Source organism: Pongo pygmaeus, chromosome 14 (genome assembly GCF_028885625.2).
Source record: "Pongo pygmaeus isolate AG05252 chromosome 14, NHGRI_mPonPyg2-v2.0_pri, whole genome shotgun sequence".
Taxonomy (NCBI): Eukaryota; Metazoa; Chordata; class Mammalia; order Primates; family Hominidae; genus Pongo; species Pongo pygmaeus.
In genome coordinates, this window is record NC_072387.2 from 45,413,552 (window position 1) to 45,430,125 (window position 16,574).

Sequence of the window (16,574 nt, forward strand, 5' to 3'; positions counted from 1 at the left end):
AGATCACTGATCAGATAAATGAGATGTGTGACCTAAATGACACTTAGTTTAATTATAATCTGTGCTTTTTCCACAAATCCATTTAAAAATGGATCACAGCTGGGTGCGGTGGCTCACGCCTGTAATCCCAGCACTTTGGAAGACCGACGTGGGCAGATCATTTGAGGTCGGGAGTTCAAGACTAGCCTGGCCAACACAGTGAAACCCCTTTTCTACTAAAAATACAAAAATTAACCAGGCATGGTGGTGGGCACCTGTAATCCCAGCTACTCGGGAGGCTCAGGCAGGAGAATTGCTTACACCTGGGAGGCAGAGGTTGCAGTGAGCCAAGGTAGCACCACTGAACTCCAGCCTGGGTGACAGAGCAAGATGTCATCTCAAAAAAATAAAAAATAAAAAATAAATAAAAAAAAAAGTGGATTGCAACCCATGTTAACAATCACTCCCAAGAACCAGTCAGTAAGGTCTCATATACTATTCCTCCCATCATTCCTGTTTATTTGTTCCAAAAATAAGGTTTTATAACATTAGAAATGAAGTGAATATATCACACAAAAAAATCAAATATTCCTTCATGTACATACACAAATTTTATTTTTTATTTTTTTTGAGATGGAGTCTCGCTCTGTCACCTAGGCTGGAGTGCAGTGGCACGATTTCGGCTTACTGCAACCTCTGCCTCCCGGGCTCAGGTGATTCTCCTGTCTCAGCCTCCCGAGTAGCTGGGATTACAGGTGCCCGCCACCACAGCTGGCTAATTTTTGTTTTTTAGTAGAGACAGGGTTTCACCATGTTGGCCAGGCTGGTCTCAAACTCCCGACCTCAAGTAATCCACCCGCCTCGGCCTCCCAAAGTGCTGGGATTACAGGCATGAGCCACTGCACCCAGCCCACAAATTTAAAAATTTAAAACTGGACACAGTTAATATCATGAAAATGTTACTTAAGTGCACATATTAAACCCACCTCAGAGGAAACAATAAAAGACACTTAAAAAATTTACCAATACTTATAAATCTGTTTCTCTTAACAAATACCTCAAAGACCTATTTAAGTTTGTCATCCACTAATATAAATCATATAAATAATGTCTATTTTTATTTGTGAACAGTGAAATTTCTACTACATTTTCAGATACAGTAATATAAAAACTCATAAGCAAAATATAGCCTATATCACTTTATCTAATATTCTTGGAATTAAAGTTCAAAAGAGCATCTTGAGGCTGGGCGCTCACGCCTGCAATCCCAGCACTTTAGGAGGTCAAGGTAGGTGAATCACTTGAGATCAGGAGCTCAAGTCTAGCTTGGCCAACATGGTGAAACCCTGTCTCTACTAAAAAATACAAAAATTGACTGGACATGGGGACACACGCTTGTAATCCCAGCTACTTGGGAGGTGGAGGCTGCAGTGAGCCAAGATCACACCAATACTGCACTCCAGACTGGGCGACTGAGTGAGAGTCCATCTCAAAAAAAAAAAAAGAAAAGAAAAGAAAAGCATCCTGAGAATGTTGCTGCTCATGCTAATTTCCATTCCAAATTAAATTTTAGTTGATCCTTTCCCTCTAAATGTCTGGGTTTGAGATTTAATATAAATGTATAGCAAGGGACTGATGTTAGAAAAAAATGAAGAAATTCTAGTCTAGTGAATATTAAATATCAGAACAATTTTACTCCCACTTTTGATGGGGAAAAAAGTCTCCAGCACTAGAAGTCAATGTGATTATACATACGATCACTATGCAGTTACAAGGTGTTTGTAGAAACAATCCAGAATATACTTATATATTTGTGGTCTCCTCAAAATGAAATTGTGAAACTTTTAAAGAACAGAACTCACAGCTTCCAGGGCTGCTCAGGGCCCCGTGTGCATGACTCTGAATCTAGGAAACGTTACTGACGTAGCTGCTGGGAGTTTCTTTGTCAGGTCCTAAGTAGCACTTGATGCAGTTCTGCATTATATGTGATTACATCCCACCATATTTATTGTTTCCTTTTCCCTTAATAAAATTTTAGAAAAGAACAATTTTGAGTAGTATGTATCCCAACCACATCACTCTGAAGAAACTGAGCCAGGGTCGCACAGCTAAAGCACAGCCCTGGATACCCAGTCCACGACTGTCCTGTCACTGCCTCTCCTCTTCCTCAGTCAGAGACTGGCTCCCCTTCTCCGCTTCCCTCAGCCTTCCTCTCCCTCCTCTATCTCATCGCTGTTACCCACTCTCCTGAATGGCCTTGGGCCCTAATCCCAGGGCCTAGGCGGTGGTGCCAGGGGGAAGAAGGATGGTCCTAACTGGCTGGGAGAGTTACTTGGCTGGACCCTCACGATCATAAAGAGAACCCCAGGCCAGGGCAAAATGCAAACACTGCCTCCTACAACAACCCCTGTGGGCTCCAAAGGGAAAAGGCCTGCCTTGTGGGGGTGGGCAGAGGTTTTTTCAAGAGGGAAAGCAGGTGAAGGAGCCAGAGTGGAGCTGCTAAGGATTTAGTCCGTATGTGAATTGAATGACCTTCAAACATGTAATCCTCTCAAAACCTATTACATAAGATAAATACGATTTTTTTGTTATCTGAGTCTGTTATCTATCTTTAGGGGTTGGTTTTCAATCCTGTTCAGGTCATCTGCAACCACAGTCCACTCTGGCAAAGCTACCAATGCAGAGAAGAGCCTGGGCAGGTAGGCAGTCGTCCAGCATCCAGAGACAGAAGAGCAGAGCCAATGCGACCAGCATGCGGAGCCCACCCAGAAACACCAGGAAAGGGTGGAACCCAGCCTCAGGGTAAGGGAGGCCAGATTCTGGCTAGAGACACCAGCATCTGAGGAGGAGTCAAGTAGGCCAACAATGTTATTTGCATCCATTTGGTAGGCCAGAATAGTAACTTTAAACGCTAGTGTCAGATTCAAGATCACCAGAGTAGAGCAGTGGTTCTTAAACCTTAGCTTGCACTAAGACCACTTGCAGGGCTTATTAAAACAGATCACTACTTCAGCAGGTCCAGGGTGAGTCCGGGTGACCTGCACTTTTTTTTTTTTTTTTTTTTGAGATGGAGTTACCCTCTTGTCACCCAGGCTGGAGTGCGGTGGCGCGATCTCGGCTCACTGCAACCTCTGCCTCCCAGGTTCAAGCGATTCTCCTGCCTCAGCCTCCCGAGTAGCTGGGATTACAGGCGCCTGCCACCACACCTGGCTAATTTTTTGTATTTTTAGTAGAGATGGGGTTTCGCCATGTTGGGCAGGCTGGTCTCGAACTCCTGACCTCAGGTGATCCACCTGCCTCGGCCTCCCAAAGTGCTGAGATTACAGGCATAAGCCACCACGCCTAGCCACTGATATTCCTTTAAAATGGTACAGGAAAAGCATGAACATGTGCAGATTTTACTGCAGCCTACATTCTGACAGTTCTGTATGAAATGCTTAAAAGAGACATCACACCTATTATTGTTGCAATCAAATATGCCATTAATATGTTCATTCTTGTAATTAAGTAGCATTAGAAGTGGAAGGAAAAGCTAGTGTTACAATCCTGCAGCCTGTTCTAAGTCCTAGCAATAAGGAATAAATGCCCCAAAAGAAGTACTGCCTGAGATCATAAAGAGAACCCTGGCAACGCAGCCCTCAAACAAGTTCCACCCACATCTTGGGCTCTGTATCTGCTTGGGCTGTGTCTTTCTTTATCTGAACTTTCCATTTGTGTGTGACTGCCACCCACTTTTTATGAGATCAGGGAGTGTGGAGTCCTGTGTTGTGGTTAATGAGGACCAGAAGAACCTTGGGTTTAATGTGGGTTTGCTGGGTCAAACTACAAAAGTGTGTCCCCTTTTAATCCTCTTCTGTTGTCTTGAATGATCAGGAAATGATTGGGAAGAGGGCAGGCTGGGCAGGCTGGTGAGAGTGTGCCAATCTCTGGAACCTAATAACAGAGGAAGAAGTCGGTGTCCCAAAGTAGAAGGAAGGTGCAGGGATACCCTCCTTACTGGGAGGGAGGCAAAAAGATCACCATAAAAGGCAGAATGTCCTGCACAGAAGATGCTGAAGCCTCTCCACTCCTCTTAGGACAAAACCTAAACGTCCCAGCACAAGCGCAACGCCTCCTCTCGAGTTTGTAATTAATCTTCCCCTTGCCTTTGTTGCCTTTTCTTCTGCACAGCTATTTTAGAAGCTTTAAGAAAATATATATATTTCTGAGTGTAATAATGGTATTATTTCTTATATAGTTAGATACAAACTCCAATAGATGGGAAAAAGGATATGAAGCCTGAGATTTGCTCTAAAATAGTCTAGCAAAAATACTGTACAGCGATAGATGAAAAAGAATGGCACAGAATGTGAATCTTTATTGAAGCTGGAGATAGTAAGATGAAGACTCATTATATTCCCCTCTCTGTTTTCCTACTTGGAATTTCCCACAATAAAAAAGTTTTAATGGGTGGTAAAAAAAAATACTAATAATATAAAAATACAGATTTCCAGATCCACACCAGGGCCTAGGTCAGAGGATGGAGGCAGGTCCTCCAGAGGACTGTGCCTACCGTTGTGCACTGCACAACCACTGCAAACCAGGGTTTGCCTCCTAGTCTTCAGAGCTTTGTGTAATTATTACAATCCTTTCCCAGCAGATGGCAGTAATTTCTCTTGAGGAAGAGGCACCTTTTCCTAACTCACACAAAGTCACCTCTGGGCTGATAGCAAGGCTGATCCTCCAAGACTGCCCCTGATGACCAAGTTTCTCAGGACAAAACGATAAACAAGCTTGTTTGGGTCCAACTGTACTACACGGCATGTCCCATACTGCCACTCAAACACGCAGCCACTCTGCCTGGGCTGCACTGTGAGGTGTCTCCCTTACCACTGCTGCTGCCTTCCAGAGCACCCTTACACACCATGCCCACCCCATCCTCACAGGATCAAGAAAGCCCACTATAGAAAATTTAGAAAATACAGACAGAAAAGAAAAATCAGCCACAAATCCACAGCCCAGAAATAATCAAAGCTAACATCTATTATATATCTTTCAGTCTTTTTCATGTGTTTTTGAGACAGCCTCCTGACTAGTTGGGGCTACAGATGCACGCCACCATACTCAGCTAACTTTTTTATATTTTTTGTAGTGACAGGGTCTCACCATGTTGTCCACCTGGTCGTGAACTCCTAGGCTCAAGCAATCCACCCACCTTGATCTCCCAAAGTGCTGGGATTACAGGTGTGAGCCACCATGCTCAGCTATGTGCATTTTTAAGAAGAAAATTGGGATCATACTCTACAGGATGTTTTAAAACTTGTTTACAGTTAATAATATCTTGTGAACATTTTCTCAGGATATTAAGCATTCTGCAACATCAAGTTTAATGACTGTAAGAGTGTGACATTGCATCCTATGTTAAAATAGTTTTTAGGATTTGCTTTTTTTAAGATGAGAAGCCTTACATGTGTTCAGAGGCAGAACAAAAGGACTATTTTGAGACAGGGAAGTGAAATCCACTGGGAAAGGAAGCAACCCAAATACCACCTGGACATGCAGACCCTCTGCCCAAGGAGTTTGAACCGAGTGACTCCGTCTTGAGTAGACGCTGGGTAAAATAAGGCTAAGATCTACTGGGCTGCATTCCCAGACGGGTAGGCATTCTAAGTCATAGGATGAGATAGGTTGGCACAAGATACAGGTCATAAAGACCTTGCTGATGAAGCAGGCTGCAATAAAGAAGCTGGCCAAAACCAAGATGGTGATGAGAGTGACCTCTGGTCATTCTCACTACTACACTCCCACCAGTGCCATGACAATTTACAAATGCCATGGTGAACATGGTAACATCAGGAAGTTACCCTATGGTCTAAAAAGGGGAGGCATGAATAATCTACCCATTGTTTAGCATATAATCAAGAAATAACCAGCCAGGCATGGTGGCTCACGCCTGTAATCCCAGCACTTTGGGAAGCCAAGGCGGGTGGATTGCCTGAGGTCGGGAGTTTGAGACCAGCCTGAGCAATATGGAGAAACCCCACCTCCACTAAAAATACAAAATTAGCCGGGCATGGTGGCACATGCCTGTAATCCCAGCTACTCGGGAGGCTGAGGCAGGAGAATCGCTTGAACCCAGGAGGCAGAGGTTGAGGTGAGCCGAGATTGTGCCATTGCACTCCAGCCTGGGCAACAAGAGCGAAACTCCATCTCAAAAAAAAAAGAAAAAAAAGAAATAACCATAAAAATGGGCAACCAGTAGCCCTGGTGGCTGCTTTGTCCATGGAGTAGCCGTTCTTTATTCCTTTCCTTTCTTAATAAACTTGCCTTCACTTTACTTTATGGATTCGCCTTAAATTCTTTCTTGTGAGACATCTAAGAACCCTCTTTTGGGGTCTGGGTCAGGACTGCTTTCTGGTAACATCTCTGCAAGGAGCTGACTGGCGAAATCCTTATGTCAGGATAATTCCTTTCATAAAACAAGAAGAATTACTAGAATTATACAGAATTTGAGATATACATGAAAATAAAGATTCATAAAATGGTTTAAAAAAAACCCAATTCCAAAAACAATGCAATGATTTGGAATATGTGATAATTATTTTCAGGATATGCTTGATCTGTCTCAGAAAGTTCAATAACCAGGGTTAATGGATATCATTTTTTCTCTTCCACAAAGGGAGAAATTTTTTTATCTTTTTTTTTCTGAGATGGAGTCTCACTCTGTCACCCAGGCTGGAGTGCAGTGGCACCATCTCGGCTCACTGCAAGCTCTGCCTCCTGGGTTCACGCCACTCTCCTGCCTCAGCCTCCTGAGTAGCTGGGACTACAGGCACCTGCCACCACACCCGGCTAATTTTTTTTGTATTTTTTAGTAGAGACAGGGTTTCACTGTGTTAGCCAGGATGGTCTCGATCTCCTGACCTTGTGATCTACCCGCCTCGTCCTCCCAAAGTGCTGGGATTACAGGCGTGAGCCACTGCGCCCGGCCACCAGCGTGTCTCTTACATATTAGGTAATCAATGGGGGTAGCTATCATCATCATCATATTATTATTATTTGATATGTCATTGTAGAGAGTTCAAGTGGTCTGCCTAGTTTCTAAGGAAGAATATAGATAGGTCCCACACTGGAATGCGATGTTGCAGGCTGCCCAAGGTATTGCCTTTGACATTTAAGTGGTAGCTTTGGGTATGCTAGTGCTAACTGTTAGTAGCTATTTAAAACATCTTGCTAGTGAGGTCAAAGTCATAAGTTCAATCCCTTTGTACCAGTTAACTGCTGCATGGCTACAAATAAATGCTTTCTACCAGCCCCTCTACCTCAGGGACATATCCACTAGATGGTAAGTGGGGTAAATGAGGACCCATCATCACCACTAGAGAAAACAAAACTCAAAATGCACACACTGCTGACAGGATGGCAACATGACCTTCCTTTAGCAGGGCCAGCCATCTCAGCTAATTTAAGTCACAAGGAATACAAGCCAGAAATGGCGTGAAGGTTAATTGATATCTCCTGGGTAGGGGAATGGCTCATCATTAACTATAATAAAAAGAATTTTTTTTTTTTTGAGATGGAGTCTTGTACTATTGCCCAGGCTGGAGTGCAATGGCGCAATCTTGGCTCACTGCAACCTCCGCCTCCTGGGTTCAAGTGATTCTCCTGCCTCAGCCTCCTGTGTAGCTGGTATTATAGGCACCCGCCACCACACCCGGCTAATTTTTTGTATTTTTAGTAGAGACGGAGTTTCACTATGTTGGCCAGGCTGGTCTCGAACTCCCGACCTCAGGTGACCTGCCTGCCTTGGCCTCCCAAAGTGCTGGGATTAGAGGCATGAGCCACTGTGTCTGGCCACTAAAAAGAATTTTTAAAAATGATATATTCAGGCCAGGTGTGGTGGCTTACACTGTAATCCCAGCACTTTGGGAGGCCGAGGCAGGGGATCACCTGAGGTCAGGAGTTCGAGACCAGCCTGGCCAACATGAAGAAACCCTTTCTCTACTAAAAATACAAAAATTAGCTGGGTGTGGTGGTGTGCGCCTGTAATCTCAGCTACTCAGGAGGCTGAGACAGGAGAATCGCTTGAACCCTGGAGGCGGAGGTTGCAGTAAGCTGAGATCGTTTCACTGCACTCCAGCCTGGGTGACAGAGCAAGACTCTCATCTCAAAAAAAAAAAAAAAAAAATCTTCCATCCTTGCCCATCACCGTCTAATTAATCTCAATAGAACAGCCAGGCAATCTTTTTGAAAATGTAAAGTCAGATCATACTGTAAACCAAAAATAAAATTGGAAGGCCCCGCAACAATCTGAATGGACCCTCTCCTCAGCCAGGGAGCTCTAAAATTTAACCTGACAGACTGGTTCAGGCTCCACGAACACTGACTTCCTTGCTCTCTGTGTCACAGCCATTTGAACCAGAGCAACTCCATCTTGAATAGGGGCTGAGAAAAATAAGGTGGAGACCTACTGGGCTGCATTCCCAGGATGCTAGGAATTCTTAGTCACAGGATGACACAGGAGGTTGGCACAAGATACAGGTCACAAAGACCCTGCTGGTAAAACAGAGTGCCATAAAGAAGCCAGCCAAAACCCACCCAAACCAAGATGGCATGAAAGTGACCTCTAGTCATCCTCACTGCTCATTATATGCTAATTATAATGCATCAGCATGCTAAAAGACACTCCCACTAGCACCATGACAGTTTACAGATGCCATGGCCATGCCCAGAGGTTACCCTATATAGTCTAAAAAGGAAATGAACCCTCAGCTCCAGGAAATCTCCACCCCTTTCCCAGAAAACTCATGAAAAAATCCACCCTTTGTTTAGCATATAATCAAGAAATAACCATATTATCAGTCGAACAGCCCATGCTGCTGCTCTGCCTGTGGAGTAGCCATTCTTTTGTTTCTTTACTTCTCTAATAAACTTGCTTTCAGTTTACTCTATGGACTCACCCCAAATTCTTTCTTGTGTGAGTTCCAAGAATCTTCTCTTGGGGTCTGGATCGGGACACCTTTCCGGTAACATCTGCTCAAATGTCACTTTTTCAGGAAGGCCTTCCCTGGTTACGGTGGTTTAAAGTCTCCATTCTCTTCCCCTGCTTTGTGTTTCTCTATTGGACATACTATATGTTGTATTTCGTGTCTGTCTTTCCCCAGCAGCAAGTAATCCAGGAAGTCTGGTCATTGTCTTTTTTCCACTGTTGCATCCCTAGTGTCCAGTCTGGCTGAGAGTTGGTGCTCAGTAAGTACTTGTGAGATGAATGCATATTACTAAAACCTAACGTCTGTTAATTAACTCCACAGAGCAAGTTAACTCATTTGCTAGCCTAGGAATGCATTTTGCAGCTAACTTACTCAGGCGGGTGCTCCTGGAAGCCACGCTGCTCAGAACCAGATAACCCATGGCAGCATCTGAGAGAGAATCCTGTGATCTCACGGAAGACTGACTGCCCTTGCTTTAAAATCTCCCAAGCCAACACTTTTTTCCACCCATGCTTTATGGCAAGGCTTGTGGCACGTCTAAAAAAAAAATTTTTTTCCACATTGGAGTAATTCCTAAGCAGCTCTGAGAAAACTGTAACTTTGCCTTCAGACCACGTGACAGTGAGTACCCTTGCATCGGGGGGAGCACTATTAGGTGCTCCAGTTTGCAGAACAGGTCATCAGTCCCGGCTCTTGCTCATGTGGCTTCTTAACCCTAAAGATGAGCTCTCAGTCAACAACACAGGAGCTACTGATATACTTGGGATATTTGACGCCTCCAAATCTCACATTGAAATCTGATTCTCAATATTGGAGGTGGGGCTTGGTGGGAGGTGGCTGGGTCACACAGAAGGATCTCTCATGATCTGCTTGGTACCCTCCTTGAGGTAATGAGTGGATTCTCACTCTATTAGTTCCTGCCAGATCGGTTTGTTAAAAAGAGCCCAGCACCTCCCTCCCTTCTCTCTCTTTCTGTCTCTTCCCAGGTGACACACAGGCTCTCCTTTGCCTTACACAATGATTAGAAGCTTCCTAAAGCCCTCACCAGAAGCACATGCCAGTACAGCCTGCAGACCCATAGGCCAAATAAACCTCTTTTTTTTTATAAATTACCCAGTCTCAGGTATTCCTTTATAGCAACGAAACAGACTACCACAGACTCTCCATGCCCTCAGCAGGAGCACCTTGAAGAAGCGACTTGCAGACAGGTTCCTAGAACACATTCAGCACTCCTTTAATATTTTAATCCTGTCTTTGGATCCACTGGCACCAGCAGAAATTGAGCATGCAGACCAATCTGCAAAGCTCCTCAGCAAACTGCTTCACAACGTTATGTGCTAATGTTTTGCCTTGAGAGTTCACTGAAGGTTCTTCTAGAAATCATTTGAAAGTAAAGCCATGATCAAGAAACTTGTTTAGGAATTAATTCAAAGGTTATTTCCTTTGAGGAATGGCTATTTTCCCCCTTTGGGATAAAAATTACATTCCAGAGTGAGTTTTTCATTTCTTCCCTCCTTGTCAGGAAACCTAGAGTAAAATCACCACCATCTTCTCCAGCTCTCTGTGTCAGAGACGTTTGAACCAGAGCAACTCCATCTTGAACAGGGGTTAGGTAAAATAAGGCTGAGACCTACTGGGCTGCATTCCCAGGAGGTCAGGCATTCTCCCATCCAAGTACTAACCAGGCCCGACCCTGCTTAGTTTGGTTAACAATGCTGACCCTGTTTAGTTTGGTTAACAATGCTGACCCTGTTTAGTTTGGTTAACAATGCTGACCCTGTTTAGTTTGGTTAACAATGCTGACCCTGTTTAGTTTGGTTAACAATGCTGACCCTGTTTAGTTTGGTTAACAATGCTGACCCTGTTTAGTTTGGTTAACAATGCTGACCCTGTTTAGTTTGGTTAGCAATGCTAACCCTTATGGATGACATATCTGGATTCTTCTCCCCTCCCCTCGACCCGTTTCTGATTTTCTATTTTTCATTTATCATTTCACTGCAATGGTTTCTCGTAAGTTGCCTCAAAGCCACCATGGAGACAGAATATAAATAAACATAAAGTAACAGTCTCCATTCAGAGTCAACATCAATGAATGATTTCAACCTGTTTCTAAACAATGGCTTTTAGGTTTACTCCAACAGGAGACATTGTGAAGGTATGTTAGGAAGAATATTAGACTGCATCACCAAATGGAACAATGAATCTCCCCTGGAAATTTGAAAGAAAAGGCTCAGGCTCCGTTCCCGAGGTGGCCTAAGTGCTGGATGGAGACAGAAAAGGTCAAATGACTGAAGGTTCTTCACATCTATGACTCCATGGTATCACTCGAAGATATCAACTATTCCAATAGAAAAGAAAATAATTTAAAGATCCTCAGCCAGACCACACACTCAGCTGGGATTTGCTACCATCACCCAGACCAATGAGATGAGCTTCAAAAGCATCACTGGTCAGAAAAGACACCAGTATGACTTGTACCCAATCTGCCTGCACACAGGAGAGCCCCAATCACATGCCAAAGGCTTCCAGACATAAATCAGTCATTCTTTCTAACTACCCAGCTGCTAAGTCTCCAAAGGGAACTTCACCTGATACAAATAATCATCTAGTCAGAATTCCTGTTCTTCAGAAATGATCCTAGTTTGTAAGTTTTAGGGAAATGAAAAATAATGCATAACACTTCTATTTAATAATTTCATCCGGCTTTCTTCATATTTATCATCTTGCTTGTCTTCACAATCCCCACTCCATGCCACCCCTAGAAGGTGGCATGACGACGTTAGAGGAAGAGGGACTAAGATCCTGACAACCTATGTGCTTTCCCCAGTGGTAATGTCAGAGCTATCTCAGAGCTCACCAGCCCTGGGGTCCTTCCACAGGGGCACATGACCAACATGTGAGGGTGGTCATTGCACTTCTACACACATGACCATCTATATTTCCGCTAGATGACTAAAGGAATGACATCTTTGCTCTTACCCTTTCCTATATGTCTCCTGGTATTTTCTATCGTTGAGTTTCTGTTTACATTAGAAAGAAGTCCAAGACAGAATCTGTTCCTGTTATTTGAAGGGTCGGTGAACCCATCTATGAGCACACTTCGGGAGGAAGCCTGGAATGTCTCCCCAACTCGGTTGTTCAGTTCGTAGTAGGCGACCGAGCACCAGTGCTGGGGCTCCTCGTAACAAACTGGTCGAAAGTCTGGAAGAAAACAAACCAGAGAGCACATGGCTACTGTCATACCTGGGCTGTGTAGTTCATGATTCCTCCAGGAAACTTAGTTAATGCTTTTCACCAGAAAGTCAGCTGCAAGACCAAGCATGCCGCTCTGCAATCTTTTAGAACCTGTAGCTCTCATGGGAGCTGCTTGGGGCTGGCTCATTTCACTAGCACACCTGAGATGTAGAGCCCATGGTCCTTGTTCATCTTCCATGGCTAGAGCATTTATAAACATGTGTATTGGTTATGAAGGGACCAGGGAAAACATGACATGAACAGATGAACATAAAAAAACTGTCGGCCCTAAAGCAAGCACAGCTCAAAGGAAGCTGGCAGGTCACCTCTTCTTTTAGAAACATGTGAAAGATGGCATGTTGCTGTTACTGTGCCCATTTGAATCCTTGTGGCAAAAAGTATCATTTTCTAACAAACTAGAGATGGAAAACAATAGTTTGACTATGATAAAAAGCAAATCAATAATGCTGAATAGGACATTAAATTATTTAAGGGAAAAAAAAGCTTCCACATAGAGGGGCTCACATTCTGCTTTGTGGATATCTAGTTATGCATGGAAAAAAAAAAACATTTAAAGAGAGCTGGATATTTCATCAGGAAACCCATGAATGTTTTCACACCCAACATAAAGTTAAGTCACTTTCCTGTAACTAACCAAAGTTCAGAGTTCCTTCTTTCTTTGCCATTCACACCCTTTCTCTGCCTTTCTACTGATTATATTACCTTTCTCTTCCTTGAACATCCTTGTCATTCTTGCATCTAGAGTGTGTTCCTATATGCACTAAATATAAATTTATGAAACAGATAAATTTGGGGGTTATTATTTCTCTTACAAAAGGATCTTAGCTTATAAAATATTTACTTGCAGTATTTCAAATGGTACCCTTCTTTAGAACCTCTCTACTCAAGATCTGACTCATGTAACAGTAGCCTCTGCATTACACGGAAGCTTAACAATGTAGATTCCTGGACCCCACCGTAAGATCTACAGAATAAAAATCTGCATTTATGCAAGATCACAATGTGGTTTATATGAACATTAAAGTTAAGCAACACTTATCTAGACTATTATAAGATGCAAATAAAATTTTGTAAAAACCTCATTTATGTATATTTCTAAGAGTACCTCTCTGGCCAACTGAAAGACACCACTATAAACATATAGTAAAAACACAAATAGAATAAAATCCCTAACTTCTTGAGTTCCCAACTCCATACTTAACATCAGGAACTACAAACTTCTAAATGCTAAGTTAAAATAAAAAGTTAACTTATTCTAGTAATGATGATAAACAAAACATTAATTCTATTGTACTGAGGAATGTCAAAGTTAAAATGGAAAGCCATCCCATTTGCCTCTTAAAACACATGTAAAACAGCAGGCCAGTACATTTCTGGTTTTCTTTTTTGAGTTGCTTTGTTTGGGGGTAATAGGAAATACTTCTGGAAAATAGCTACATTTCACTGTTCATCTGCAATTTACCTCCATTTGGTATCGATAGCACTAAATGTCTATCAGCTGTGGCATCTACAGGTTGGCCACTCTGGGTCTCAGAGGCTTCTGTGGCATGATAAGGCAGGGGTGGTGTGTCAACTAAAAGAAAGCAGTAGAACAAAGGAATTGTCAAATCGATAAACCACACAAAGACAGTTGGATCCGACATCTTTTGCCATTAAACTCCTGAGCTTGGTGGACAGTGCTACTCCTACAGAGAGACCATATTAATGTAACAAGGCTCTTCTGAAGTGACATTGTGAGTACCCTACAAAAGAAACTGGTTGTTCTGAGAGCCTCACTAAAGCGTCAATTCATTTTCCCTCCGACTTTTGAGTTATCATTGAGTTCTAATGACTTCAGGGCAAGACTTTCAAATGCAGAACCTGTTCTCCTAGCTTTTCTCATAGCAGAATAGTCTGTGATCTGGCTTGCAAAACACAGAGAAAGCTAAACCTTCTTTGAAGTGAGCTTAATTTTCAGCTTCTATGTTGTCACAAATTGTACAATGGCCACGGGGACGCTCTATCCCTGAGATACTTCAGGATACCTGAAACGTAATTATAACCTTGTACCCAAGGCACACTGAGAAGGGCCCTTCTACCTAAATGTCAGTCCTGTGACTGGACAGTGATCATGGTTAGGCAAATGGGATGCGTTCCGTGGATAATAATTCATAACACAGTAAAAACTCATGAGGCACAGGAAAAACTCTTTATGGAGGACCTCAGCACAAAACAACCGATTCCTTCAGTATGCATGTCTAATGTTAGTTCAGAATGGTCTTGTTAACATCCGTGGTGGAATACAACAGCGTAAAAGGTTGGATCAGTCTGCCTTTGTTGTATCGAATTGTCCACACAAGTAGTTCTCACACTTAAGTGTACACAAAAATTGCCAGTGGAGCTTGCTAAAAATGCAGATTCCTGGCCCCATCCTTAGCAACTCCGATTCAATAGGTCAGTGGTTGAATGTAGCCATGTACATTTTAACATGCCCCAGTGGCAATTCTAATGCAGGGTTCATGGACCATACTAGGAAACCATGGATAAGGTATTTCCTTGTGAGAAAATGGACTATGACTCCTATGACTCTGGTGAAAAAGTTATAAGGCAAGATGGTCTTTTTGTAGGTCTTTGACTAAATATGTCTATTTACTCAAGGGGCAGAACATGCTGAGCACGGTGGCTCACACCTGTAATCTTAGCATTTTCGGAGGCTGAAGTGGGAGCATCACCCACTTCCAGGGGTTTGAGACCAGCCTGGGCAACATGATAAGACACCATCCTACCAAAAAAATTAAAAATTAGCTGGGCATGGTGGTGTGCACCTGTAATCCTAGCTACTCAGAGGCTGAGGTAGGAGGATCACTTGAACCCAGGAGTTTGAAGTTACAGTGAGCTATGGCCGTGCCACCATACTCCACCCTGGGTAGCAAAACAAGGCCCTGTCTCTAAAAAATTAAAATTAGAAAAAGGGGGACTGAAAATAGAATTACCATATAATGTAGCACTTCCACTCCTAGGTATATACCCAAAGGAATTGAAAGCAGGGTGTTATTTACTAGAGCCAAAAGGTGAAAACAATCCAAATATCCAACAGCTAATGAACTGATTTTTTTTAAATGTGGTAAAGCCATACAATGAGATATTGTTCAGTCACAAAGATGAACTACTGATATATGCCACAACACACAACACTGTGAAAATACTTGGCTAAGTGAAATAAAACATACACAAAGGGGCAAATATTGCATGAATCTAATATATGAGGTACCTGCAATAGGCAAATTCAGAGAGACAGAAAGTAGATAGAGCTTACCAGGGGCTGGGAAAGTAGGGAAATAGGGAGCTATTGCTTAATCAGTACGGAGTTTCTGTTTGGGGTGATGAAAAATTTTTGAAAATAGATATGGTGCTGGTTGCAAAACATTATGAATGCACCTAATGCCATCAGATTGTATTTTTTTTTTTTTTAATAGCCCTTACCCAGGCTAGAGTGCAGTGGCACGATCTCAGCTCACTGCAGCCTCTGACTCCTGGATTCAAGCGATTCTTGTGCCTCAGTCTCCTGAGTAGCTGGAATTACAGACATGCACCACCACACACAGCTAACTTTTGTATTTTTAGTAGAGACGGGGTTTCACCATGTTGGCCAGGCTGGTCTCAAACTGCTGACCTCAAGTGATCCGCCTGCCTAAGCCTCCCAAAGTGCTGGGATTACAGGCGTGAGCCACTGCACCCAGCCAGATTGTACTCTTAAAAATGGTTAAAATGGGCTGGGTGCAGTGGAGCATGCCTATAATCCCAGCACTTTGGGAGGCCGAGGTGGGTGGATCACCTCAGGTCAGGAGTTCATGACCAGCCTAACACGGTGAAACCCGTCTCTACTAAACACAAAAAAATTAGCCAGGTGTGGTGGCGCATGTCTGTAATTCAAGGTACTTGGAAGGCTGAGACAGGAAAATGGCTTGCACCTGCGAGGCGGAGGTTGCAGTGAGCCGAGATTGCGCCATTGCACTCCAGCCTGGGCAACAAGAGCAAAACTCCATCTCAAAAAAAAAAAAAATGGTTAAACAAATTTTGTGTTAGATATATTTCACCACTACTTGAAAAAAATTAACATATGAAAAACCATTGAACTGTACACTTGAAATGGATGGTTGTATGGTATGTGAATTATACCTCAATAGAGCTTTTTAAAAAATTTAGAGGCTGAACCAGTAAATCGCAAAGGTTCCTTTTACTCTTGTTTATCTATAGGTCTGTTACTCACGTTGGCATTTTGCTGTTAATCATTCAGACAAGAATTATTTTCTTTGAAGTGAAAAGGGCTATGCCTTTGGTAAGAAACTAACCAGCTTCTGCATCATTGTTGGTGTCTGTCCTGCTTGGGTG

General features: G+C 43.0%; 1 protein-coding gene across 3 annotated transcripts in view; it reads right to left on the minus strand.

The window, feature by feature from the left end:
* SMAD9 (SMAD family member 9) overlaps window positions 1–16,574 on the minus strand; it is a 76,242-nt gene that overhangs the window by 8,964 nt on the left and 50,704 nt on the right. For 2 of the 3 annotated variants that reach the window (XM_054446438.2, XM_063650768.1), the window contains exons 4-5: window positions 13,666–13,776; window positions 11,928–12,149 (exon numbers count right to left, since the gene is read on the minus strand). In XM_054446438.2, the coding sequence (XP_054302413.1) occupies window positions 11,928–12,149; window positions 13,666–13,776 (333 nt within the window). The remainder of the gene's footprint in view (window positions 1–11,927; window positions 12,150–13,665; window positions 13,777–16,574) is intronic. The other variant, XM_054446439.2, reaches the window with a different exon arrangement.